The sequence below is a fragment of the Pyrgilauda ruficollis genome, unplaced genomic scaffold (genome assembly GCF_017590135.1).
Source record: "Pyrgilauda ruficollis isolate IOZ18807 unplaced genomic scaffold, ASM1759013v1 scaffold6, whole genome shotgun sequence".
NCBI classification, from domain to species: domain Eukaryota; kingdom Metazoa; phylum Chordata; class Aves; order Passeriformes; family Passeridae; genus Pyrgilauda; species Pyrgilauda ruficollis.
Window position 1 is genome coordinate 13,663,982 of NW_024527710.1, and position 26,217 is coordinate 13,690,198.

At 43.4% G+C, this 26,217-nt stretch overlaps 1 protein-coding gene across 1 annotated transcript; it reads right to left on the bottom strand.

The window, feature by feature from the left end:
* Positions 1-158: 158 nt before the first annotated feature.
* Positions 159-26,217, bottom strand: NRDC (nardilysin convertase). The gene is made up of 31 exons (XM_041483063.1): positions 25,868-26,217; positions 21,639-21,948; positions 21,369-21,450; positions 20,635-20,788; positions 18,821-18,894; positions 17,326-17,421; positions 16,267-16,389; positions 14,830-14,887; positions 13,815-13,888; positions 13,556-13,625; positions 13,121-13,198; positions 12,570-12,690; positions 12,432-12,490; positions 11,844-11,898; positions 10,524-10,628; positions 10,133-10,256; positions 9,481-9,567; positions 8,629-8,748; positions 7,816-7,867; positions 6,561-6,711; positions 5,436-5,563; positions 4,953-5,115; positions 4,284-4,315; positions 3,860-3,998; positions 3,394-3,441; positions 3,045-3,097; positions 2,343-2,426; positions 1,309-1,399; positions 904-1,020; positions 587-676; positions 159-372 (listed from the first exon to the last, which is right to left on the bottom strand). Exons 1-31 carry the CDS (start codon positions 26,209-26,211, stop codon positions 178-180), a joined length of 3,477 nt encoding a protein of 1,158 aa, XP_041338997.1. The 5' UTR covers positions 26,212-26,217; the 3' UTR covers positions 159-177.

Here is a 26,217-nt window from a genome sequence, read left to right on the forward strand (position 1 = left end):
TGAACTTGGGAAGGTGATGAGAGGTTGGCTGGAAACTTGAGGAAAGCTTCCTCAGTGTCTGAAGGGGCTCTTCATCCCAGCTACCACTACAGCTCTGCTTTAATAAAAACAGGTTTGTAATGTTGATGTTGCAGAAAGCACCTGTATTACACAGCAGGGCAGGGCAAGGTATCAGTTTTATTTCAATATTTTATGGTAAGGGAGAACATTCAGAGTTGATGTGTAGGCTTTGATGTCCTTGATGGAAGTAAAGTCACGCATCAGAGAGGAGGGGGGCAATAAAACAAGATGAGGTATTTCACCAGATGAAGAGTTCTGTCCTGAGACAGCTGTCACCTCTGAGTCCCCTTCGTGCTTTCCATATCCAATCACCTGGGAAAAGGTACCAGAAGAGAAATTGGGATCTCATTCAGTGTTTCTCTGCCCTGACAATTAACTTGATACTAAAATGCAATTCTAACAAGAACACTACTTATAAATGAAGAAAATGTGGATAACCAGAGTAAGAGTGACATCACAGATCTCTGCCACACCCTTACTGCACTCTGCTTCTTGAAGGTGGCAGCAGGAGCTGCCAGACACTCACATGTACACTGAGCACTTTCCTCTGGTTGCTTCTGTGAGCTTGGAACCAGTTGACCAGGTCTGCTTGTGTAATAGACTTGAGAGCTTCAATCTGAAACCCACAGGAAGGAGGTTTTAGGAGGTCAGTGGTGATTCAAATAATTTCAAACATAAAAATATTTTCTCTGCAACCCCTACTCCACTGGATAAAAGAACCTTTTTAAAATAACATGTAATTTTAGACCCAGTGTGTCACTAGCAGCAAAAATCCCATGTATGCTTTTGAAACTGCTGCAAAACCAGTGTGGTTTTTGTGTCCCACCACTGCAGAACACCCACCTCCCGTGCCAGCCTGTCAAACAGGTACTGCTGGGTCACCACTTCATTCCAGTTCCTGTCCACTTCTTCCCCAAGGTGGGAGTCTTCACATTCTTTCAGTTTTATCAAAGCTGTTACCTACATGGGAAAAAGACAATTAGTTTTAATGGGTTTAAAACTACCTTAATTTACTAACACAGTCACTGCAGGTGAAAGAAAAGCTGAGTTACATTAACGAGGTAGCTCCTTCCTTTTGAGCTTAACTGCAAATGGTCAGAGAATGGATGTTTAGGGAACAACGGCAGAACAGAGCAAGAGGCAGGTTTTAAAAGGTGAGGCCTTTGTCCAGAAAACCTCAGAAAATTACCAGATAGCTGTAACTGAATCATGCAGTTCAAAGAAGAGCTTTTCAAGATGACATTTTACCTGGGTGCTAAAAGCCTCTTCAGATAAATCCTTGATTTTCTCTTCAAAGCAAGAAAGAAACTCCTCTATTTTTCTGTCAACTAATTCAGAACTAAAAGAGAAACAAATAATTCAATTAGGCAGGAAAAAAACAAATCCACAAAACACATTAAGGGGTAAAGTAGCAGCCCCCATATGATGAGGAAGGACAGGCTCACTTCCCTCATCCCCTGAAAAGCTCACTCATCTGAGAACACCTGGTGGTCAGTCTTTGCAGTGCTCTCGTTTTCAGCTGTACTCGGGCACTTCAGGTGCCCAGGCACCCCAGAGGCCACTGCTGGGATGCTGCTGGGGACCTGTCCTGCTGGGGACCTGCTCTGCTGGGACCTGCCCTGCTGGGGACCTGCTCTGCTGTCCCCAGCTGCAGCCCTGAGCCCTGCAGAGTTAGGGGCTGTAAGGATCAGGACTGAAAGAAAATGTGGTGTGATGGATCCTGAGGTTTCTGACACATTATAACCCTCACTGATGACACAGATCTCAGTAATGGAAGCATCCAAATGTAAAAATTAGAGGCAGCAGCACTGTGCTAATTAAGCTTTCACTGACACAGTGTTATTTTTCACAAGTGGCACATTTTTCAAATAACCCTTCAACTCTGGCAGGTCAAATGCTTGTAGTTCAAAGGCCCAGGTTTGAACAAAACCATAGCAGTGCTGTGCCTGCTGAACATGAGCCACCAAACAGCTAGACAGGATTTGAACTCTCCTGGCAGAACAGCTTCAAAAGGGCAGGGGGATATTTTACTTAGTCTTGAGATTACTTTTCACTATTCAAGTCAGGACCACTGCAGTTTTAAGCAGCCTAAGGCTACTCTTTTATTGAGGTGCTGGTTTTGAGTCAGGATGTTGTGACTGTCAGCAGTGTCCCTTCTGACATCCTCTTGAATTAAAAAATCCCTCTGTGGCCTGAAACAGGAGGGAACTCTTACCTGGGAGCAGGTGACTCCCACAGCCAGGGCTGGGAGTAGTGGAGAACTCTCCCCACAGAGCACTTACTTGTATTTAGTTGCCTGGGTTGCCACTGTGACTGAGAAGCCAAGAATCCCAGAAGTGTTCCTGCAGGTGGGGTACACGTGGTAGCTTCAAAGAAAAAAGACACAAGCACAATTAACTTTTCATTTACAGGACATGCTGCAAGTTAAAATAGTGTTGGTACTCTAGACAGAAAAATCTGAGATCGAAATTTGCAATAGTCTTATTTTCTTTATTTTCTGCATTGCTGCTTTTCAGTGCTTTCTCAGCTTTAGGAAATCCTTTTAAACTTGAGAGTGTTTTATTTGGGTTCCTGCAAACTCATCCAAGCACAGTGAGAGACCCAGAGCTGTGAAAAGCCTGCTCCAGTTTGCTGAGGTAGCAGGGTGCTCTGAGGGAGGCTGCTCAGCACCACAGAGCTGCTGTGAAAACAGCCCTGGGGAAGGGGGGCTGACTCTGGAAGTGCAAGGAACAACTTCATGCTGAATAATCCCGAGTTAACACAAGGGTAATAGCTGCAACTCTTACAGAAGTCAAAAGCAACTTGGCTTGCACCTTGTATTGGGGGTGCTTTTGGTTTTGTAGTGCTGATGTTGCTGTTTCCATTACAGCAACTGTAATTGATTAGCCACTGTGCAGGAAGGATTCCCAGAGTAAAACCACCAGAGACCTGTCAAAGCAGGGGTGTAGGAGCAGGTGCAGGAGAATTCCTCCCAGTGAACTCACCCAAGGGTCTGCTTGGTCCTCAGGAAGTCAAAGCAAGGCTCCTCCATGTGCATCTGAAAGAGCACAAAGGTACAGCAGAGGTGACACTGCCTGCAGCCCCCCAAGGGCTCCACACAGAGCACAGGGACACTGAAGTGCCCCTGGCCAGCCACAACCACTGCATTAAGGGAGCTCAGTCCTGTGGGCTGGGAGCTCAGGAACAGTCTCCTGCAGTGTCCATCACTGCAGCACCCCAACATTTCAGCCAGGGGCAGCAACAGAACCGCTGGGGGCCAGTTAGCCTCAGCCTCAGCTCCAAGCAGAGTTCAAGGGAACTGTGCTGAGTTAGGAGGCACAAACACAAACTTACCACAAGCAGCTCCATAAGGGTGTATTCCCTCAGGTTCCTGGCACCTGACTGGAAAGAGAATGAAGAATTTAGGGTGGGTTTAATGTGACTGCTCAGGCCGAGGTGACTTGTGGCACACACCTCAGCCTGGACTGCAGCACTGAGGGACAATTCACAGCAGGGACAGATGGGAAGTTCTGGTTTTCCCTGAGGGGACAGGCCCAGCCCAGCCCCCAGGATCAGAGCTGGGGACACCAGGAAGCCATCACAGCACTAACCCAGCTCCCAGCACCAGTACAGAAAGGGAGGTGCTGGCTTCAAGGAACACCCCACCTGGAATTCAGGGAATTCCACTTGGGTTGAGCCTTGGGGCACAGGGCCTGTGCTCATATGAGGTGTGTGTCCCCTGTGTGACATCCCTGTGCAGAGCCTGTCTCAAGGAGGGGTGGTGCCAGAGGGAGCAGGCCAGCCCAGCCCACACAGGTACCTGGTAATAGACTGTCACCTCGGAGTTGGCGTCGCCCTTGTTGAGAGTTTTCACCTTACAGAGCAGGTGGGTGTTTGGCAAATCCACCACCCGGAACTGCACAGGGCAGGGATGGGCCAGGGGAGCAAAGTGGAGCTTTCTGGAGGGAGAACAAACAGCACAACTTCAAACACCTGCTCACACCTTGGCCAAAACCAGAGCAACACTCAGACATTTACACACTTGGTCTGATGGTATTTTCTCCTTCCCCAAACCAGAACTACATCTGCTTAAACCGCCACCATCAACAGCCACCTCCTGCAAACACCAGAGGGAAGAAGGGAATTTCTCAGCACTCCCACTCTGACTCCTTCCTCCAGAAAAGAATCTTATCTTGATTATAGTTTCCATATAATAAGCAATTAAAGAGTCAAGAGATACTCACTGAACAACGTAATTCAGGAAATCCTTTGCTTCCTAGGGAAGAAAGCAAACACATCAGTTTTATTTAGAATTATTACCCCAATTCACAACCATACACCCGAGTGCAGCACTTGAGAGAGTGAGCCCCAAGCAAAGAACAGCTGAGCTGTCCTGCTCCCTGCATCCTCACATTGTCCCCAGTCCCTCCAGTGTCCTCTGCACCACACCACAGAGAGTCTCCACGCTGCTTTTTGTACTTCTCCAAAAGGAGAAGGCACAAGCCAAAGAAATAGCACCAGTTATCCTTACTCCATGTGTTTGGCACTAAATGAGGTTTAACCAAAACACTCAGGCAGTCAAATTCCCAAGATAAATGTGCTCTGAGGGAAGCTTCCTCCTGTGGCACCACTGTGGGAATTTCTCCATATCAAATATATCAATACACCAAACAATATAAAAAATGGTGGCAACAGAAGAAATAGATTACAGACATCTACTAATTTTTCCTATCAGCAGTTTAAATACATATTCCTGGAAACTTCTGTTCAAACTGACAACTGTGGGCTGCCATTGGCTTGTCCCCACAAGGTCTCCTGAGGCGTTGAAGGTGCCCAGTACCCAGGAGACTCCAGACTGCCAGAACAGAGTTCAGGGTGCTAGAGCCCAGTGTGAGCACTGGCACTGCACTCACCCTGCTGGTGAAGTTGCCTTGCACGAGCCCCTCCACGAAGAGCTGTGACTTGAAGGCGCTGACGAAGGCGGAGAGGGCCTCGATGGAGAGCCCCTTCATCAGCGTCTGGTACTTGTCGATCATGGACCACCGGCCGTGCTCCAGGATCAGCAGCCGCACGTCCCTGCAGGGCCAGGGACACAAGCACAGCTCGTCAGGAGCTGCTGGATGCCAGAGATGCCACTCCTGACTGCAGGCAGGGAGAGAGAGGGCGCCCAGCAGCCCGTGGCTGGCCCTGCTGGCTCCAGGTCCCTGCGGGACAGCGGCTCCCTGGCTGTGGGGTGCAGCCCCGCGTCTGCCCGGCTGCTGCAGAGCTGCTGGGGCTGCCTAAGCTATGAGCAAAGCCTGCAAACAGCCTGTGAGCACAGAGCAGGGATCCCTGAGCTCCTCAGCTCAGCCCCAGCACCTGCTGCTCAGCCACTGCTGCCCTCCCCCAGAACTCACTTGGCCAGAGTCTCGGGTTTGATGAGGATGTTGTAGTATGTTTTCTTCAGCTGCTCTGTTATCATTTCAAAAACTGCTGGAGTAAAGCTGAAGTCAGACAAGTAATCGATGATGAGCTGAAATAGAAGCTGTAAAGAGAACAGTTTCAAGTTGGGGTTTTTGTTGGTTTAATGCTATAAAATAATATAAAATTATCATTATTGAGACATGGAGCATTACTAAAGCACATTCCTCCATTTTGCCAGATGTTCTTCACTAAACAATTATATCCCAAATGACCCTTTCAGAAGGGCAGTGTTTTTACACAGTGAATAAGCTCAGTATCCCAAATCAATATGAGTTTCCACATTCTATTGAAACAAATCTAGCCTGGAACCCCCAACATTTCTGTATTCAATATTCCATTTTTTCCTTTTACAATGACATCACAACAGAGACATCATTCAGGATTAAAAAAGAGAATATTCAGACCCTGCTGCTTGTGTATTTGGCTTTTTCTGTTAAAACTCCTGTTAATAAGTCTGACAGGTGATTAATGGTCTTAAAGCTCCAGCAAAGCTCTTGCAATAGAAGTTAATGTTGTCTCCTTTTCACTGTGTCCTCTCTGTGCCTGCCGTGTCTTACATGAATTTAGGGAATGGGAACAGGGATCCCCCAATCCTCTCAGCAAGCCAACACAGAAAATCTGCACCCAAAATGAGCATGTTCAGAAGCTGGATCTCCAAAGTCAAATTGAAACCAAGATCTCTTTTCAGACACCCTTCTCCAGACATCATGCAAATAGGCACAACTTAGAGATGGAAAGGCTCCAATCCTCTTGATGGCCATGGGAGACACAAAGCTCTTTTAATAGGAAAAGCTGTTAAAATTTTAATGGAGATACAGTTATTACTTAAAAGGAAGATTTAAGTCAGCCTGAAGTCAGTAATTTGAGCTTGTGTAAGTTCACCCAACTCCATCTTTATACATGTAAGCACAAGAAAAAGCAGCACATTTGCTGCATTACCCTGCCAGAGACCAATTTTTCTATTTAAAACATCTCATCCAAGCATTCAGAGCTCCAGAAAAGCACACACACTGCAAAGCTGCAGGCACAACAGCAGTGAGGAGAGGAGCAGAGCTTACAGGTAGTTTGTGATTGAATCCTTTCACTCTGATGATCAGGCCATACTCTCCAGCCACCAGCTTGTACTCCAGCTGAGCCACGTCTGCTTCGTAAGCTGGTTCCCCCAGGTTGTGGGAAAGGATGTTTACAAATGTATCAAACAAGACTATGCTGGAGGGAGAAAAGGGCAGGGGGTTAAAAAGGAAGAAAAAAAGGATGGACTAAATATGAGAATTAAGCCAAATGAGCTTGATGGTACATGCAGTGAATTCCAACAGAAATGGAATTTGTGTAAAATGAGATGCAAAAAGAAATTTTCCCAAAAAAAACAGAAATAGAGAATGCAGGTTTCCCTTTGTGCAAAAAGCACATGACACTATTTAAAAATTATCTGGACATTCAGCTATTCCTTGCAAGGTGAAAGATTCCAGCTTCACAAGATTTAAGGTTTCTTCAAGATAAGAATGCACATTTTAACAAGACAATGCTCAAAACATGGAAAAATCACAGCAAATGAAATTATTTTACTTTGTGTAAAGGTGTGGGGGACATATAGACTCAGTTATGCTCAATACTTGAGTAATGAGTATGATTATTTAGCTATGATAATGATTATTTATCTACCAAGGCAAAAAAGTAATAATAAGCTAGAGCAAAGCAGGCTATACAACCTGGACACTGCAGTCCCTGCTTTCAGGTTTTTGTTATTGCCTGGATTCCAATTCAAAGATTAAACTAACACACCTCATAAAAACAGATTTTAAAAGGCTTTCCCAAAACACGATTTGTGCGGGTCTTGGCAGGCTTATGACAACAGCACTGTGACACTGGTTACAAGTGGCAATGGCAGCCAAGTGCAGCAGACCCAGAACTGCACCCAGAGCTCTGCCTGACCCCAGCTGGTTTCTCAAGGCTGCTGCAGCCTCTCCTGCTCCTGCAGGCTCCCAGGATGCTGGGACAGGCTCAGGACATGAGTGTGGACTGCTCTTTCCAGGAGCAAGCCCTTCTGTGAGCACTGCTGCTGTTACATTGCTTTTCCCCAGACCTGCCCTGGGGAATACAACACCGTGAACTCCTTACACATCTGATGGCTACATGCAGGACTGCTGCAGAACCACCAGCACCAAACTGCAGAGAAAACCACAAGGAAGGTGGAAGGATGTGAAAGGACACCTTATTCTATTCCTGCTTAAAATGAAAGTCTCTTCCCTGTTTTCCACTAGGTATGGTAATTTAGCTACTCTGCAAGGTAAGCATAAATAATACAATCCTCACTTCTCTGCAGACTGCTGTATCAATGGAGAGATCAGATGGAATCGAACATAACCTGCGGAGGAAAAGGAAATTTCAATGAGCAATTGTATAGAAAGTGACAGTTTTCTGAACTCAAATATATTTCCATCAAGTTGCTCTTTGGTGACAATTTGAGTTTAATGAAAATGGTCATTCATCTGTAACACTTTTTTTCCTTATTTTAAGAAATCATTAAATCATTAATCATTATTTTCTTATTTTAAGTCATCACTAAATGTCTTCTCCTTCTTACTCCAAAAATCTTCCCTTTGAAGTACCAAATATTGGAAAACAAAGCTGTGCTTTGCAGAATACTCCCATGGCATGACCACTATAAATAGAAAAAGAAAACTTCACAGAACATCTGTTTAAGAGACACTAAAAACTGTGACATTCTGCTTGAAAGCAGCAATATATTTTACACCCTTGTTCCTGATCCAGGCTGTATTTTTCTCTTGCTGTAGAAGAGACTATGTCCCTTCTAATTCAAGTGCTTCTTCATTCTCAAGCCCTTGTCTCAGCAGCATATTCTGTCTGCCCAATCCTGTCCCCACACAGACTGTTCAGAAGTCAGTAAATTTCAGTGATTCCACTTTTCAACCTGAGATATCAGCAGGGTGTCTTTGTTGCCTTAGCTCACCTGCTTCTCTTTTATTGTAGCTAATAAACATGTCAAAAGGACTATAGGAGAGCTGACAGCAAGCACTAGTTTAAATTCGGAACACTACCAGGGGTTATTTGCCTTCAAATAAATTCCAGCTGGTAAAAGCAGGGAGAAAACCCTCAAGCATTTACCTTTTGGGATTTTGAATTTATCATCCTTCCTGTACCAGAGACAGCCCTGTTGTGTGCTGAGGGTTTTGACTGGATATTCTGTCTCGGGGCAGTCAGCAACTTTCAAAGCAAAGTCGGTGGCTAACAAAGAGAAAAAGCACACCAAAACCACATGTTAGTGTGTTTCACAGACACAATCAGGCTAAATTCATCTAAGTCTTCAAAAGTATCAAAAAATAGGTTTTTCCCCTCCAGTTTTCTAAATTATTTGTGACAGTACTTTCCTGGACCCAAAGAACATCTCTTTTTCACTTCCACACCAGAACAGTGGCTGGAGCAGAGCAGAAGTGGTGGCATCACATTCCATTCAGGACACAAGTCCTGGCTTTCATTTCATTTGCTTTTGGCAACAAAGCCAGATGGTATTTAGATGCTTTCAGAAGCAGGACGATTAAGCAAATAAAATTCTTTTCTAAGGTGTCTGGAGCTCTGTATTAACTCTCACTAACTGTGAGGCCTGCTCTGTTATGAATATATCATCTGTAATTTTATATACCTTAAAATAACTCAGTTCTTAAGCTTATAAATAAGAGTATATAAAATCTAGCTCTTCTAAGGTGTCTGGAGGTCTGTATTAACTCTGACTGTGAGGCCTGCTCTGTTATGAATATATCATCTGTAATTTTATATACCTTAAAATAACTCAGTTCTTAAGCTTATAAATAAGAGTATATAAAATCTAGCTGAACAAAGTGCTCATTTTTTTTAATTTGCAAAAACTGGTTGATACCAGTTGTTTAGGCTGTTTCTAAACCACAGCAAATTCTCAAATAAATCACTGGGGAAGATTTCACTCATGCCCAGCTGCCTTACCTATGTATTTGTTTTCCTCTGGAAGGTGTAAATCCGGATTTAACTCAAAGTCACTGTCCCATAAATCACTCCAGTACCTGTCAATATCTGTTAAAAACCATGAAATGCATTAGTTCAACAGGAAGGGAAGGCCATTCTATTTCCAGACATCTTTTCCCAATCTCCAGAAAGATCTGCAGTATCAAAGCAGTTTCTTAACATCATTCCATTCCTCAGGACTCTTTCTAAATCCCTTCCTACAAAATCTTCTGGAGCAGGACTGAAGCAGTCCTATTAAAAGGCAAATCAAGTCTGCCTCAGTAACCCAGCTCCCCCTGTATCCTGTGCTCCCTTGCTGCTCTTTCCCCTGAATGGCAGCCAAGTGGAGCTCGCTGGGACCCCTGCCTCCCAAAGGAACTGCAGGAGTGGGAATCCACTGGCAGCAAACAAACAGCAGGTTTGGGTGGCACAGAGACTAATGCAGAGCTCAAGAAAGCACTGAGGATTCATTTCCCCACTGCCATGCACTTGTATGGCACAGAGACTAATGCAGAGCTCCAGAAAGCACTGAGGATTCATTTCCCCACTGCCATGCACTTGTATTTTGTGTAGTCACCCTTTCACTTCCTCTAATGCAGGAATCAGACATTCTCAGCTCCTGCTGCTGTTTTACCTTCCATGCTGTACTGAGTCCCAAACCACTTCTCTTTGAGGTGACACTGGCCTTCGTTGGCAGCAGACAGCAAAACCAGGTTGGCTCTCTGAGGGCTGAGCTGGTTCAGGGCATCAGCAATGATCTACAAGTTCCAGACAATATTTCAGTTCAAATGCAGCTCTGACTGCCTGAGCCAGCAAAGACTTCTCAGTTGGAATGTAGGAAGAACAAGACATAACAAGCTTACAAAACAGATTTGCTTTCTGAATACAACAAGTGTTTCAATTAATACAAAACCTGTGCCTGCATTATGTTGAATTACAAATGCCTGTACACATGCCTGTATTACACAATATGCACATGTTTTCCTTACAACAAAACATATAATCAGAGTTCAAAGAACATTTACCTCTGGCTTGTATTCAAACAAGAGCTGGTCTCCTGTCAGAAAATCTTCCTTCTGAAACAATTGCATATTCTCACAAAGGTTTTCCACATAGTCAACTGGATCTGTCTGCAAGCAAAGAAATAAAGCTATTTGTCACATAATCAGGAACCCAAGATACCAATTTTCTGTTCTGAGAAGAGCTTGACCAGTCAGATACGTTGAACAAGTGTTGGATGCTGTGCTTGTTACAGCATTTCGTTTCAGTTATTAAATTAAATATATTTCATAACCGTATCTAATGTTCAGTCTCCTTTGAGAATCCTGAAATTTCAGACACATCATCTTTGTAGAAGAAACCCTGATTATGCAGTTTACAGGCATGGAATCTACTAAGTTAAAGACCCAGCAGAATGCACTCCTTGCCTCCAGGGGACACAAGCAGAACCCTGCAATAATTCAAGATTTAAAATGACCTGGAAAGCACAAGGCAAGGAACTGCAGCTGCTGCACGAGTACCTCTGGCTGTGCTCCCTTCCCCAGCTCCCTGCCATGATGAGCAGGAGGAGGTTCTCCTTTCTGAACATGAAACACACGCTGTCTTTTAGCAGGGTAAGGCTGCCTGGAGGAGCAGGCTGCTCAGCTTCTTGCTAAGTGCTTTTGGGGTGTTTGCAGCAGCCAGCACAGGACAGGACAGATCCTGGGTCAGACAGAGAGCACAGCACACCTGGAAGGAGCTGAGTTTGGCACATCTGTGTCTTGTAAATGTAGGGGAAACATGCCCAAGGAATTCTTAAGACACCAAACACCTGAGGAAACATTAAACTTCTCCTGGGCACCCCTCATACCAAGCCCTGCCTGTGAGACCATCATTCCTTAGCACAGCTCCATCCACCAAGCAGAAAACTGGGGTGCCATGACTAAGTCATTCTTCTGGCCCTGGCATTCACAACCCTGTCACAAAAGCACACACAAATCTATGTTCCTGCTCTATGTAGTATTTCTATGGATGGATTTGTTTTCCCAAAAGGAAATTTCAGTGACATTCAAAGAAAAAAAAACAAGTTACCTAGTAAGAAACAGAACATGGCTAAATGTAATAGGAGTAAGAAAGTCTAATCTGAAAGAGCCTACCTAGCAGGTAAGGAATGAAAAATCAACATTAAATTCTGTTAGGGAAAAATCTCAATATTTCTCTGCCTAGAATACATCTCCTTTCAGCAAAATACAACCTCATTAAGTGCACAATACATTTCTTCTCAAATAGAACTTTGAAAATGTGTTTCAAAATGAAAAAGTAATTACTTTTCATGGTTTACCTATTTCAGAACAGTGGATAAATACCTGTTCCTGGTAGTGAAATTCATTAGCTTCAATCTTTTGTATTTCTTCCCATATTCTGCAAGGAGAAAGATAATAAAAGTGGATTTTCTCCATTATTCCACAACATTTACCAAGACTCTTAAAAAAGGAGCCTTCTAGGAAAGGCATCAGTGGTGAGATGGATGATTCATTCAGGTACAAGACACAAAAGTCAATATTAAATGCACTTCCCAAAACGGCATTTCTCAGGAGTGGCAGAAAGTTCTTCTATTTTCCAAAGAGAAAGAGAGTTAACTAACAAGAGTCAAAATCTGATACCAAATTAACATAAACTTAGGCTAACACCAGAACACCCAGTCCTGACTTCCACAGACCTGGCTCAACAAATTCATTTAAAATGAACACAAAACTGTACCTAAATATTTTCTAAATATTTAGAAAATTTCTTTTTAAACTTTTTTAAACTGACATGTTTTCCACACAGAGAAGCCTTACTAGTGACTCCCTGTTTATGCTCCAGGAATTCCACAAGAAGTGCAAACGCTACAAATAACAGGATAATGGAGAAGGACACCACCACAGATATCTGCAGGAGTGGCAAACACTTGCCTTTGATCTGGCCCCCTTCTCTGCAGCATCTTCACATACTGAAACACAACGTGGGCCACCTGCAGACAGAAAGGAACAGATTCATCTTTCCAAACATTAGGGAAAACAGCAGGAAAAACAAGCTGCAGGACACCATACCTCGTAGAAGTGCTTGTAACCTTCATCAGTCAAAGTCACAGAAATGCTGAAGATGGAGTAAGTGGAGTTCTGTTCAAATCCTGTCTCTCCATTTCCTCCATACAATGCAAGGGCCCAAAACCTACGGAGAGTGAAAGGTACTTATTAATTAATCCTTTCAGCTTTGTTTGAGCTTAGCTAGAAGCAGGATATCACAGGATATCTTTATTTCAGAAGCTTTCAATCCATTTACAGTTTACGCAAAGCTTTTCCAGTTTAAGGATGTGACCTCAGGATACAGAATTAAAGAAAAACAGTGAAAAAGCTGAGTAACCTTTTGGAGATCTCAAAGATCAGTCATATACTGCTGCTCCATGAATCACAGACAAAAAGCCCATTTATTTCTTACTTGGGTTTATCATCACCTTACAGAATATCACTACAAAATACTGATAAAAAAGGCAGGCTTGGCTTGCTTTTACATCTATAGAAAATATAAATACACAAAACAGAATTTATCTGTATTTGAATGAGATCAAAGTATTTAATAACCATGCTTAAAAAACACATACTTTTTCCTAAGGAAAGAAAGAACACTGCCTTTGCCTTCATGTCCCACCAGCCAGGAAATATAATGAAGAGGCTTCACCCTAAGAGAAAGTTTGGAGAAGATTAGATGTCAGGAGGTAACATATTTCATAGCAAGAATTCAAATCACTGGGCTAATGACTAAAATATGCACTGTCTCTTTTTTCAGGGCAAGTTTTGCATTTTCAGGCAGAATTAAAATAATAAGCTGAAAGTGTGGGAGTTCAGAACATAATGACTGATCTGAGTCAGTGAGGAAAGGAAACTATTTGCAGCAGTTTAATTCGTTTCTAAAATGCCCCCCTAGCTGAACCAAAGTAATCTGTTAGACAAGTAAATGAGATTCTTTGGTTTGTTGTGGAAGTCAATAAATTATTCACAGCATAAACAAGGTAGAAGTAAAATGCAGCACAGTGTACCTGTAATACTGTTCTTGTGGGGGAAGTGCCCAAGTGATGGTCAATGAATGAACTTTCCTGATGGGAACAACTGGACACAAATAGATTAATTAATTATAAATATACCTGACAAGACAGAGATAAGTAATTTTACATAATTCAGAAATAGTTAAAAGCTATTTAAAACCACACAGAATTACTCTACAAAGTATCTGGATCACCCAGACAAAATTTCTTTCAGCATTCAGGTATTCAAAACATTTAAATCCATTTCACTTACCTCTGTAAAGCTTGTGAAACTCCGGTGTGTCAAAGGGCTGAGTCAGATGGCCAAAGCTGGGTTTGGGTAAACCACTTAAAAGCAAAATGGAGGTGAGATGTTACTGGCAGGGGTTCAAGGCTACACTGAGATATTCAAAGGCATCAGGAGCACAGCTCTGCAGGACACCAGAGAGCCTGGAAAGGGCCCTTTTTCCAGGGTGCAGCCCAGCATCCCCCAGCCCCAGGGAGGTACTCTGGGAGGCAGCCTGCTCACACAACTCAGCAATTAAGAGGTGGATTCCACCCCAACACTGCCCCTTCCTTCTGTAGAAGAAGCACAAAACCTCCTTCTGTACAGCCAAGAACAGCAAACAAGAGCCTGAGGTCACCCTGGACCCAAGGAATCCTGACGGATTGTCTGGTGGGGCAGGAGGGATGAGGAGGGGTGTGGCCAGGACAGACAAATGTGTCTCTGAATGGCATCAGGCTCTCACGAGAGCATTTCCACAGAAACAAATATCTTGAAAAAGGGAAAAAAATGCTTTTCAAGTTAGCAAAGCTTTTGCAGAACCCCCTTTTTAGGGGGCATATTGGAGTGAACCATTAAAAAAAAGATTTATTTCTAATCCACTACCACTCTAAGGATGACACTTAAATTCCAGATACGATGTTAATTAATTTTACTTCTAATTATTTGTGACACAAAGCAAAGATAAGCAATGTGAAATGATAATCTAAGTTTGAATGACTTATCATAAAGTGAAGGGAACAGAACATATTAAGCAAACACTGCTTCAAGTGAGCACCACACAGCTCACAGTCTAAATAATTCTTAAGCAGAAAAAAAGTCTTCCTGGAACAATTAACAGTGGTCTTTAATTTAAAAAGTTGCCTTTATTTTTTCCCCAGATAAAAATGTTAATTAACAAATGGTAATTTCCTTTGTTTCTCCAGTAAGGGACTTTTGAAAATGTCATTTTAAGAAAAGATAATTTTATCATCTGCAATGTCTTTATGCATCAAATTAATCTTACTTATTTGGGATCTCAGAGAAGATTTCTGTCACCCACTTTTCCAACGTATCCAGTGTTTCTAAAAAAAGAGAGAAGAAAGACAGAAATGCAATTTCCTCAAGATCTAAGACAAGTTACCTTATCTCACCAGTTCAGTTATTTCAAAGAGGCTGCAAGTCAGTGTATTTGAAAACTGCAAAGTTCTAAATTATAAACTTCAAAGCTGCTGGTTTGAGCCAATTCTTAACATTCACTGAGCGGTATCCGTGGCCACAGCTCTGGATTTGTGTAGGGTGCCCAAATCTCAGGCTGACACAACTGGGATTTAAAGTTCAGTCGTGTCTGGAGTGACTGGGAGAAGGAATTACTGTCTTAGGGATCTACAAAATCACCAGGACTCGTTCCATGACTCGCCAGATTATGCACAGGAGTTCTCCCCCTCAAACTCAGTCCTGCAGTCTTAAGGATTCCTTCTCCCCATCCTCTTTTCTGAGGGAAATAAGTCACAAACCAGAAGGGTTTTTAAAATAAAAACTTTGCTTGTTTAAGCACCCATTCTGAACTGCAAAAGTGATGATGTATATGTAAACAATAGCAGTAAACAAGTCTGCTTCGGGTAGAGGAAGGATTCACTGTTGGGTTTGTTTTAACAGAGAAGGAAATACAAAATAGACCTGGCTGGTTATCAGTTACCACCATTTTCTTCCCAAACACCATAGAAAACACTACAATCCATCACTGGCTAAATGACTATTCAAGAGGCATTCAGCACCCTAAGTAGTTTACTGTCTAGACCAAACTTAAAAGCAAAGGAGAAGAAAAGAAAGAATGCCTCTATTATTACTATCTCCATTTTAGAGATGGGAATTGCAATCAGTTTTAGCATTCAACAAAACTCCTCCCTACGCACAGATCTAACTTGAATAACTTCTGAGAAATGTGTTTCTTCTATTCTCAGCAGAAACAACCCACAGGTCTGCAGTTCTCCACTGAAATAAAATTCTAATCCATTTGTACAGAATTTTTCAAGCTATGGAGAAAAAAACAGAACCTCTACTCCTCCTAGACAAACAAGACAACTGGGAGATTCAGTCTCAGTCTCCTCATCACTTGCTGAGGAGTTTCACTGTTGATGGCAGAGAAACCAGCAGCATTAATTCATTTAACTGGTTTGACTCTTCATTGCTACAAGATTATTTCTGAAATGCTATCTTTGAGATTTTCCCTTCTGTGTTAACGTGGAACCCATTCAAAAGGTTTCTCAAGAAGCAGCAGGATGACAATAACACAGCACAATTGCTCAGGTCTTGTTTCATCTGGAAACCAGGCTACAATCTACATATAAATACCCTCTGCAGGACTGGACAAGTCACTAGACTGGCTTGGGCTACAGCTGGACCGGTTCCAAAAGCACCAACAGCAGCAATGAAGCTGTTTTTAAGGAGCAACTGATGTTACCTTTAGACTGGACAACCAAAGTCATGTAGTGAGCAGAGTAGTGGCGCTGCCAGAATTCCCTCAGCCTGGTGTAGGTGTCGATGTTGTTCAGTTTGGGCTCGTGCTTGAGCGTATCTGCATTACCTGCAAACATCACAGGGGAGGCAGGGCTAGTTATCCACACAGTGCTTGCAGCAAGAACACACACAGTGAGAATTCACTTTCCTCCCTAGGTCTAATCGTGGTAAAAGCACATTAAAAATACCTAATAGAAAATTGGAGCGAAAGGACTGTTAAGTGAAACTGGGTACTTTCTGATTTCTGTTCTTATCCAAAGGACAGCTGATATTTTTATGACAAGGAAGGCCAGAGTCCTCCTGCCTTATCACTTCTCTCACTGTGTGTTGCCAGCCATTCCCTCTCCAATGGAACTTGCAGAACAGCAGAGGGAAACAGAGGAGGAAATAAGAAGTTCAGTGTATGTCACCACAGAAATTTACAAAAACAAGCTACACTTCAAAGCTGGTAACTCTAATACCCATCAATCACACTGCTATTTACTCATGCACCAGCACCACAGGGTGAGGGAGAGAGGACTGGACTGTCCAAGAGAAGGACAAATTTCCATTCTGCTCCCCTCAAATGACTGTGAAGGTCTAACTCCCAGAAATTCAACAGTGAATTATTTACTTTGGAAAGCCTCCCTTGACAGACAATTAGAAATAATTTATTTTTCCAGGAAATTCTAATAGCAGAAAAAAACCAAGCTTAAGAAAGATGGAGATGACTCAGAGAGCACCACCTTTGTGTTAAGAGAAAGTTCCATAATTATACACCCTGGGCACCCAGTTATAACATAGAAAAAAGCAATACCAGAAAGAAAAGTATCTTAGAAAGGCGACAGCTGCTTTTATTCCCAACCATTTTCCTGTAAAATGGATAATTGCTTGAGCTCTTCTGAACAAGTTTAATGGTTGCTGTGATATGACAGTTCATGTTAGTGCATCTAACCACTCAAACTTCTAAGTGGTTAAAAGTTTAAGTATCATTACCATTTTATAACACAAATTCAGGACTTACCCCAAAAGAATTTCTTCATAGGATGTCCAGGCCTGGCAAGACTCCCAAATAACATCTCCTTTCTGTTTGCATCAGAAGGCCTGGCGAGCTGATACTCTGTTAATTATAAGAATTTGCAGTGGCATGCATCAAAGTTTGACATCATGTTCCCACAAAACAAAGCACAAACTGAAAAGGAGACATACACACAGATGCAGTCTGGAATTTCTTTTAATATATGAATAAAGTAGTGAAATAAGAAAGTAATAATGCAAATAAGAAGAAAAATGTAGCTGAGAAGGTGTTAGAAGTAAACTAAGTGTTAAGAAGGAAAAGCATGTAAAGCACCAACTTGTCCTGTCTGAATGATCTGATTATGTTAAGTTCAATGGGGACAAAAGGCTATCAATATTATATAGGATCAGGCCCTGCAGTGAGAGCCAGAGAACAATTACAAACTTGTTTCTACCATATGTCACACAGAACAACCCCTAGCCTAATAATGAAATAAGAAATTGAAAGGTGAACAAGATAAGTTTCTAAAAATGTAGCTTTACAACCACTTTACACTAATCCAAATATGGGCCTCTGCCAAAATCAATTCACCCTCCTGAACTGCATTTTCCCATTCCTGTTTTGCTGGTAATAACAACCAAGTACAGCAGAGCTGTAAACTAATTCCTGTGGCTGGGCTCTCCTGCAGCCAGTTCAGCAAGCTGACACCATTTTCTGGGCAGCACATTACCATGGTGCCACTGCAAGGCAAGGACTGGTTCTGCACCACCAAGGTGTAAAATGGCTGAAGCTGCTGAAGAACCACACCTTAACTCAAAGGCAGGTCCTTGTTTACACTGACTTTCATCTAAATTCAAAGATCAAATCGCCCACTTCTCCTTGCCAGAAGACAGATAAAGAAAATTACTTGGAATAAATATTTGACCTAGTTGGGATATCTGCTATTTTTTTCCTAAAACAGTGACATTTTAGAGGCAGTCTGGGAGTATCCATCACATACAGGAAAATCAACACTCCACTCACTTCTGTGCCTGGTTTAATTTCCTTCTGGGAAGTGACTTTTCAGTTACTCAGGTGTTAGAATAAGGAGACAAGTAAAATCACCTCAACTTATTGTATTAACTCTGCACAGGACTGGAGAGAGCTCTGGAGCTGTGCTGGAGCTAAAAGCATTCCTGAGCCAACAGAGCATCCACATGCTCATGTAACTGCCCTGCCAGTTACTGCCAAACCACTTCAGATTATTAATTTCCAATTAATGAAAATGCAAGGGTAAACTTTCACAGTGCTGGCACCACATCCAGTCTTTCTTCCTCTAAAAGCCACTGATGTCTAACAGCCACAAAGCTTCAGTTCAAGAGTTTAATCTCTCTGGTAAGTTATGTGAAGTTGACTGAAGTGCTTAGAAGGGGAGTTCAACACAGAAACCAATAAACAGTATCACAAATCAGGTTTTGTTTTAAGATGGACTAAACACAGAGGAAAAGATTCTCTTACTTACCACTGTCTACAGCCTCCACTTCTCGATCTATTGCATCCCTGATCATTAATGGGTGAATAAAGAATTGTGCCCACCTATGGAACAGAAAAATTCATGTACTTTTCTTCAGTGTCTATGAAACCAGGGCAAAACCCCAGTAATTAAATCCAACATCTACTATTTTGGTTTACAAAGTTGCTTGACTTACTACAAGCTAAGTCATTATTGACTATAATGTCTTAAAGAAAGACAAAAGCCATCAGAAAGCAAAGGGCAGAACTTCCCAGCTCCAGAATGGCACTGAATTGGGTGGATGCAGTAGGATATGGCACTAATGGGTGCAGGACTATCTGCATTGCATCCTGAGAATGCTCACACCACATGAGACAATGATCCACCTAGTCTGGAATCTGGAGCTAACAGGGACCAGTATCAGATGCTGCAGAGAAAATCCCAGCTGTTCCTCAGGAACAACATGACCACAGAGGAAGTTTCCTCCTAACTCCAGGAAACAAACTGTTGTGAAACACAAGTTTCTATACCCATTACAATTTTATTATCTACTATAGAAGTCAATGTTGTCATCCAAATAAATTTCTTCTGTATCCTCAGAGAGCAGAGCACTGGAAATGGAGAGATCTGCAGAGCATGGAGACTGCAGAAGGCTGCCAGAGAATCTAATAATTCTATTTCATTTGCTGAGGTTTTTTAATGAAAAACTGAACTGGCTGAAGCAAAAGGTTAGGAGTAGTAAAACGTTAAAAGTAATAGATCCATGATGGAGTTCTATGGCCAGAAGACCCATTACACTGAAGACAACTGAAAGGTGATTCATTTCTATTTCTTCAGATCCACAAGTGCTTGAATGAGCAGAATTCATCCTCAGAATTCATTTATCTCCTTTGTCTGAGAAGCTGTCCTACAGAACTCCTAATTTCTGCTTCCCTCTGCACTAAGCAAGTTGTTGTGACAGATTGCAATTATATTTTTTTATTCTTTTCCACTTTCAAACATCTTAAAAAGCTGAAGTAATCTGCAAATGGAAGCTGAAATTGGCCTAGTAAAGTAAAATTTAGGTTATACTTGGAAAAATGTGCAAACACTTGCTCTTGTGTCAAAGTAAATTTGCAGTGGAGCCTACTCTCCTCCTGAGATATTTTATGGCATCAAGAATATTCAGCTACACCCCTATGAATGAGAAATTCCTCTCAATAGAGGAAACAATGCCAACCAGTGGAGCTTTGTTGTTCCAAAAGCACAAAAGAGCAAGTTAAGCACTTTCTGGCAAAAGAGACATTCAGCAGTGAATGCACTGGGTTAAATGCCTCCTTCTGAGACACACATTGTACCATAACTTTGAAGGCTGCCTGAAACAAACTAACAATTTAGAAAAAACAGTAACTCTACCAGAACAGACACTTCAAGGGATGAGTCACTGGGATTCTGGGAGCACTTCCCCTCTGATCAGTTGTCACATTGCACAACATTTCTCCTGTCATCAATGCTACCAGTTTAAGATTGCCAAAACAATCAAAGAGCTGCATGTGTTAAGACTTAAACATGGGTTCTACATAATCCCACAGAAAAAAAAAAAAAAAAAAAAGGAAAGCATGTTCTGTGTAACCTACATAATCCCACAGCAAAAAAAACCAGCAATATATCCAAAGGGAAACAGCCCTTTCCTATATTCAGTATCACTGCTGTAGTGCAGGTAGCTATGGAAGTTCAGCAACAGCTTTGATCACCCCAAAATGAAGAACTGGACAACTACACCCAAGCTCCTGCGGCACATACAAACATTAATTAACACCTAATCACCATTCATACAAAGTTACCTATCCAGGGCTTCTTTGAAGTACTTCCTCTGCACATCAAACTGGAACACTGTCCTCTCACAGTCCGTCGAGGCGTTGTCACCGCCCCCGTGTTTCTTCAGGAACGCATCAAAGCCGTTCTCATCTGGGTACTTCAAACTGCCCATAAAAACCACTGCAGCAAAACATCACCAACAGTGCAAAAATGACATTAATCTGTTAATCCTGACTGCAGCTAGAGCAACCCCTCTGTGACTGACCCACAGCTCAGAGGCAGAGGAAATCACTGAATACCTACAGCCTGGGTGATGTGCCCAGTACCTGCTGTAGTTTGCCTGACAGTGCCCTCCCAGGCAGGCCTGGCCTCAACCAGGCAAGAACAGTATTTTGAAATACACCTGGTCAGAAACTTCACATGGTTTCTGTGTCCACATTGCTAACTCATCACCCTTTACCAGGAGACAAAGCTCCAACCTGGTCTATAGAGCCACAGGTAACGTAATTCCCCTTAATTTAATGTGTAACAAATAAAGTTGATATAAGCTAATGCACAGCTTGGCAAAGTGTATGAGACACCCTCTCCCATATTAAGAATTCCTTACTAAGTCAGTATTTGTATAAAATCATAAGCTCATGAAAATAAATTCTCAAATAGCCAAATTAGGAATTGATACTAAATACTTCAGAAATGCAGAGCTACACAGCACCCATTTTGCACTGAAGCTGGAGAAGATGAAACAGGAGCAGATACATACTATGTTCCAGGAAGTGTGCTAATCCAGGCAGATCTTCAGGATCAGAGAAGCTGCCAACAGCAACACAGAGGGCTGCTGCAGACTAGAGAAAAGACAACATTCTCAGTAAAAGCTGCTTCAAGAAATACTTCAGGAAAAAGACAGAAGTACAAGATGAATCAACTGGGACAGGCACAATAAAAAGGTCCTGTCTGAACACCTAATCACAAGGTTTCACACCTCAAGAAAGTTCATTATATATTTTTGCACCCTACAACTTTGAGTACATACCTGCTTTTCTGAACAACCTCTCTTTCTTGTCTCTTCCTTTTCAGCCAGCTCTTCTAATTCACTGTCCTCAGAATCATTGAAATCCTCATTATCTCCATCACTGTCCTCACTCTCATCCCCCTCATCACACTCATCATCATCTTCTTTGCCATCTTCGATCTCAGCTCCAGAGTCATCATATTCATCACTGCCCTCTTCAGAATCATCATCATTGTCCTCCTCCTCCTCCTCTGAAGATGTTGGAGCACCATCCAAGTAATTCAAATCCGAAATCAAAAGTGCACATAAGCCGTTTTGCAGTCTGATATACCTGAAAGAATAATTTTGTGCAATGAATATGTTCATTTCCTAAGTATGAATTTTCAAAATTGTAAAAATTTCATTATTTCATGTAATACTTAAGAGTGATTTCCTAATGAAAATCTAATGGTAGCCAAGAGTGAGCAGTTTTATAGCAGGAAAATAAAACATTCTTCTGCTATTCAACAGCTCTAGGAATAAGAAGCAGTTCAGGGCAGTAGCAGAAGCCCTTCTCCCCATAAGGTCAGGCTCACTGATTTTGGCTTTTATTCTTCTCTCTGTGAAACATTTCAGCTATTAGCACTCACTTCATGCACTCAGAACAGGCAAACCAGAACTTCAATCATCTTTTAGGCTTGTCAGGCTCTTGAAACAGGTATGATGTGACAGAATGAAGATCTTAGTCTTTGTTTCTAAGTAGGCTCCAGAGCATTGGATTTTATTTGTTTCCATCAATGGTTACTAACAAAAAGGGTCTGCACATGTAGCAGGCAAGTGTTAGAACACAGAGTTCCTCTGCAGACTCCACAGAACCAGTCACAGGGAACTGGCTGGGCTCCTATCAAGAAGCAATAAACAGTTTTGTGTATGTGTTTAAACATGCACAGAAGTTTTTAAACATATTTGCATATGTACAAATAAAACCCCACAAGCCCTCTGTGCAGCACCCTTCTACAACTTTTCACTCTGAGGACTGCAAGCACCAATGCTCTGCACTACAAGAGCCCTCATCAGTATTCATTCATGATCAAATCTGGAGCAGAGTCACAATTTATCAAATTAGCCAGAGCATCCCTGCCAAGAGCTTGCACTGGCTAATACACCAGCAGCAGAAAGGAAGGAAGGTCCAGAAAATACTTCATTCACCCTATGAACTAATGTGATAAGAGACCTGTGGTCTGATCTGATCCAGCAGAAATACAAAAAAAAAAAAAAGCAAGCTAGAATAAAATAAACCCATGGTCACATCCCACGCTCCCAGAAAATTCTGAGTTGCAGAGCACAGAATCACAGAATAGTCTTTGTTGAAAGGGGCCTTTAGAGGTCATCTACTCCAACCCTCAAGTTTGTACCAGGTCAGAACCTTGCAATGTGGACACAGCTCCTGGACTATCAAGTCCATGAAAAAAACTAATGAACAGAAGTCTGATAGTTGTGTTAAGGTTATGACTCATGACCAGTCACCCAAGGGGAACCTCTGGGCCAGGGTTTCGTGATCATGCACACACCCAGTTTCCTTGCTGCAAGACTGCTGAGCAGGACAAATCTGTTCTACCCAAAAGCATAAGTGCATTGTGACTCATTCAAACTACAGCACACACTGTGTAACTCGCAGGGATGCTCTGATGAACTGCAGGAGGCACAGAGAGTGCTGGAATGTCTGTGTACAAAGTTAATCCTCCTGCATTCTGAAAGCATGTTTGTGAACCATTCCCACCAGGCACACCAGGTGTCCCACTGCACAGCTGCAGCACTCCTCAATGTCCTAAAACACACACTGCACACGTGGGTGCTTCAGCCTCTGGGCAGCTGAGAGCCAAAGCCCCAGAGAGCACCTTCCAGCACTTCTTCTCCCCCACACAAACTCAGCCCTGCAGGCTTGCACAGCTCCTGCAGAACCCTGGCCCCCCAGCACTGGTGGAGAGCAGAGAACAGACCAGGGCTGCTCTTCCCGAGGAACAATGTGCCATCCAGCAGCTCTTGTTGATCCTTTGCACAGAGCCCCATTAAGCTAATGGAGCAGATTATACTAATTTTACATTGCTCATCTGGAGGCTCGTGGGTGCTGCACACAGGACAGAAAGCACCCAGCAGCAAGGACACGGCTGAACCAGGGCCCATGCTGTTGGAGGCTCTTGGGTTTCAGTCCAGCATGATTTAAACAGCTTAGGTTATACAGAGCACAGGCACCACTGACATAGGTGTTCTTTACTTTTTCCATGTTTCAGTCCAGTGGAAAAGGACAAATGTAACTAATATCCACTAGTATGCAAAATACAGTACAAAAAATGCAATGGCATAAGGTAGAAACAGAAGCAAGCATAGTCCAGTTGCTTTTTTGAAGGACTATACAATATTGATGCAAGTAAGGCCAAATTATAAAATAAAATTCAAATTCCTAAAAATACTGCTTAAATCTCCTGAATGAGTTTAAACAGGATTGCTCTGACACAAAGTTTTTCTTTGACAATTGTTTAGAAGTTAGTATTTAAATACATATCAGTGCATGGTAAACACTGAGAGAAATGCTACAGTTTCACAAGATAAATACAGGACCAGGAAATTCCATATATGGATGAATGTAAATAAAACATACATTTTTTGTAAAAATAACTACACTGTTACAGCTGTAATGAGCAAACTTTTAGCATGACAAATATTTTGTCCCAACAAACCCACTTTTGAAAATACATCCTGATATCTGCATCAGAGCTCCTTTGGTTGTGTGAATTTGGGAAGGCAAAATAAGACATTTTCCATTAAGACTGATGTCACCAGACACACACACTAATCCCACTGTGACTGGGCTGCAGCACACATCACTGAAGTGTGAACAGGGGAAAATGTGTCAGCATCACCACATCACCTGCCAGGACACTCCCTTGGAGGTTTGGGACACCACACCTGGACACAGGTTCAGTGTGGCTTTGCTTCCAGACACACTGAACTTCTCTTCCGTAAGGACAATGTCTGTGCTCTGTCAGGCTCACTTCACACACATGGAAATCAGTCTGAAAGGATGCAACTCTGTGCTTCCAGCTGAAAAATTCTTTTAAGAATGGGCAGCAGGATTTCTGCAAGATTTTGATATTAGTTTATGCTATGAGCAAACACTCTCTCCAATTCTCACACACAGAGGAGGTTCCTGAGACTCAAAATAGAGAGTGACAGCCTTCAATGGACTTCACCATCAGCACCAGTGTGCTGCATCAGGCAGCAAAGGCAGGAGTTTCTTAACCTGACAGCATCAGCAGCTGAGAGCAGGAGGACAAGCGTGCCACAAAGTAGCATGACTAAGAATGCTATCAGGAGAGGCAGGCAGAGATCCAGAGGAAGCAGCAAGGAAGTAGGGCAAGAAGGGAGGGAGCAAGTTTCCCTGAGCCAATGGGCACAGTCCTCTTCAGGCAGCCAGCAGGGAATCTCACTGTCAGCCAATGCCACTGCAAATCCAAACTTCAGCTCCAGGCTCAGGCAGCAGATTCTCCACTGGCTGCACAGATTAGACATCATGAAAAGTACAGATAAATTTTTAAAAAGCAGCTCTAACAAGGGCTGGATAATCTTCTGTCTTACAGGAAGAAGTTATCAGAGTGTCCTTTCAAGAGCAGACTGCCTTACAGCATCCAACAAGCTCAACCTCTGCTGGAGTTCTCATCTGAGTCTCTCGCTGGGTCTGGGCCACAGACACTGCAGGCTGTGCTCAGGGAAGTTGACCTTTTTCATCACTTTTCGGGGTATTACTCAGAAATATTGAAATAAAACCACAAGCAAAAAGGCAGCCTAAAAGCACTTTGCCTCAACTCACAGATATATTTGCCTTAAAACTTAGAAGCTCATCTAAAACACAAAGAGTAGCAGTTTTGAAGTTGGGATCTGCTCTGAAATACTTAAAGCGCACTTTGCACTGAACGCTTTCGGAGAGGAGCTGCCGGGCCGGCGCTGAATTGGGCATTGCTGTGCCTGGAGAACACCCAGCCCCGACCGGCCGGGCACAAGGGCCGATCCTGCCCGCACACACCCCGGGCAGCCCACCCTCAGCACCACCCGCGGGAGCGCCAGCCTCCTTTCATCACAGACAGGACCCAGCTGCCCCGGGCACCGGCACCAGCCCCAGCCCCTTCCCCGGGGCCCCCGGGCAGAGCCCGGCCCGCCCCACCGACCGGCCGGGCTGCCCCGGCGGCAGCTCATCCTCCGGCACCCGCCCTCACCGGTACTGCTTGGGGTCGCTGGGGGACTTGACGATGTCGGGGTCACCGAGGTTGTGTTCGGGACCGGCCCCCCCGCGCTCTTCCTCCTCGTCCCCGTGAGGCGAGCGGCCCCCGGCGTCGCGGCCCCCCTCCGCGGCCTGCTGCCCCACCGCAAGCTCCGGGCTGCCGTAGCCGCACGTCGCCTTGTTCCTGCCGGGCATGGCAGCGGTGCCGCCGCTCCACAGCGGCCGGACAACGGCCCGTCCCGGCCGCCAGCCCCCGGCCACGGCCCGCCCGCGGGGACCCCCGGCCGCCGCCGCCCGCCCGCTCCGAGCGAGGGCGGCCGCGAGACTGCGCATGCGCATAGCTAC

Bases quoted from the DNA above. Each gene is read 5' to 3' on its own strand.
- NRDC (XM_041483063.1), bottom strand. From the start codon at position 26,211: ATGCGCATGCGCAGTCTCGCGGCCGCCCTCGCTCGGAGCGGGCGGGCG. The intron at 18,895-20,634 runs GTAACTTTGTAT...TCTGTTCCATAG, and splicing joins TTCAAAGAAGCCCTGGATAG to GTGGGCACAATTCTTTATTC. The intron at 12,491-12,569 runs GTATGGTGTCCT...TTCTGTCTGCAG, and splicing joins GTTACAAGCACTTCTACGAG to GTGGCCCACGTTGTGTTTCA.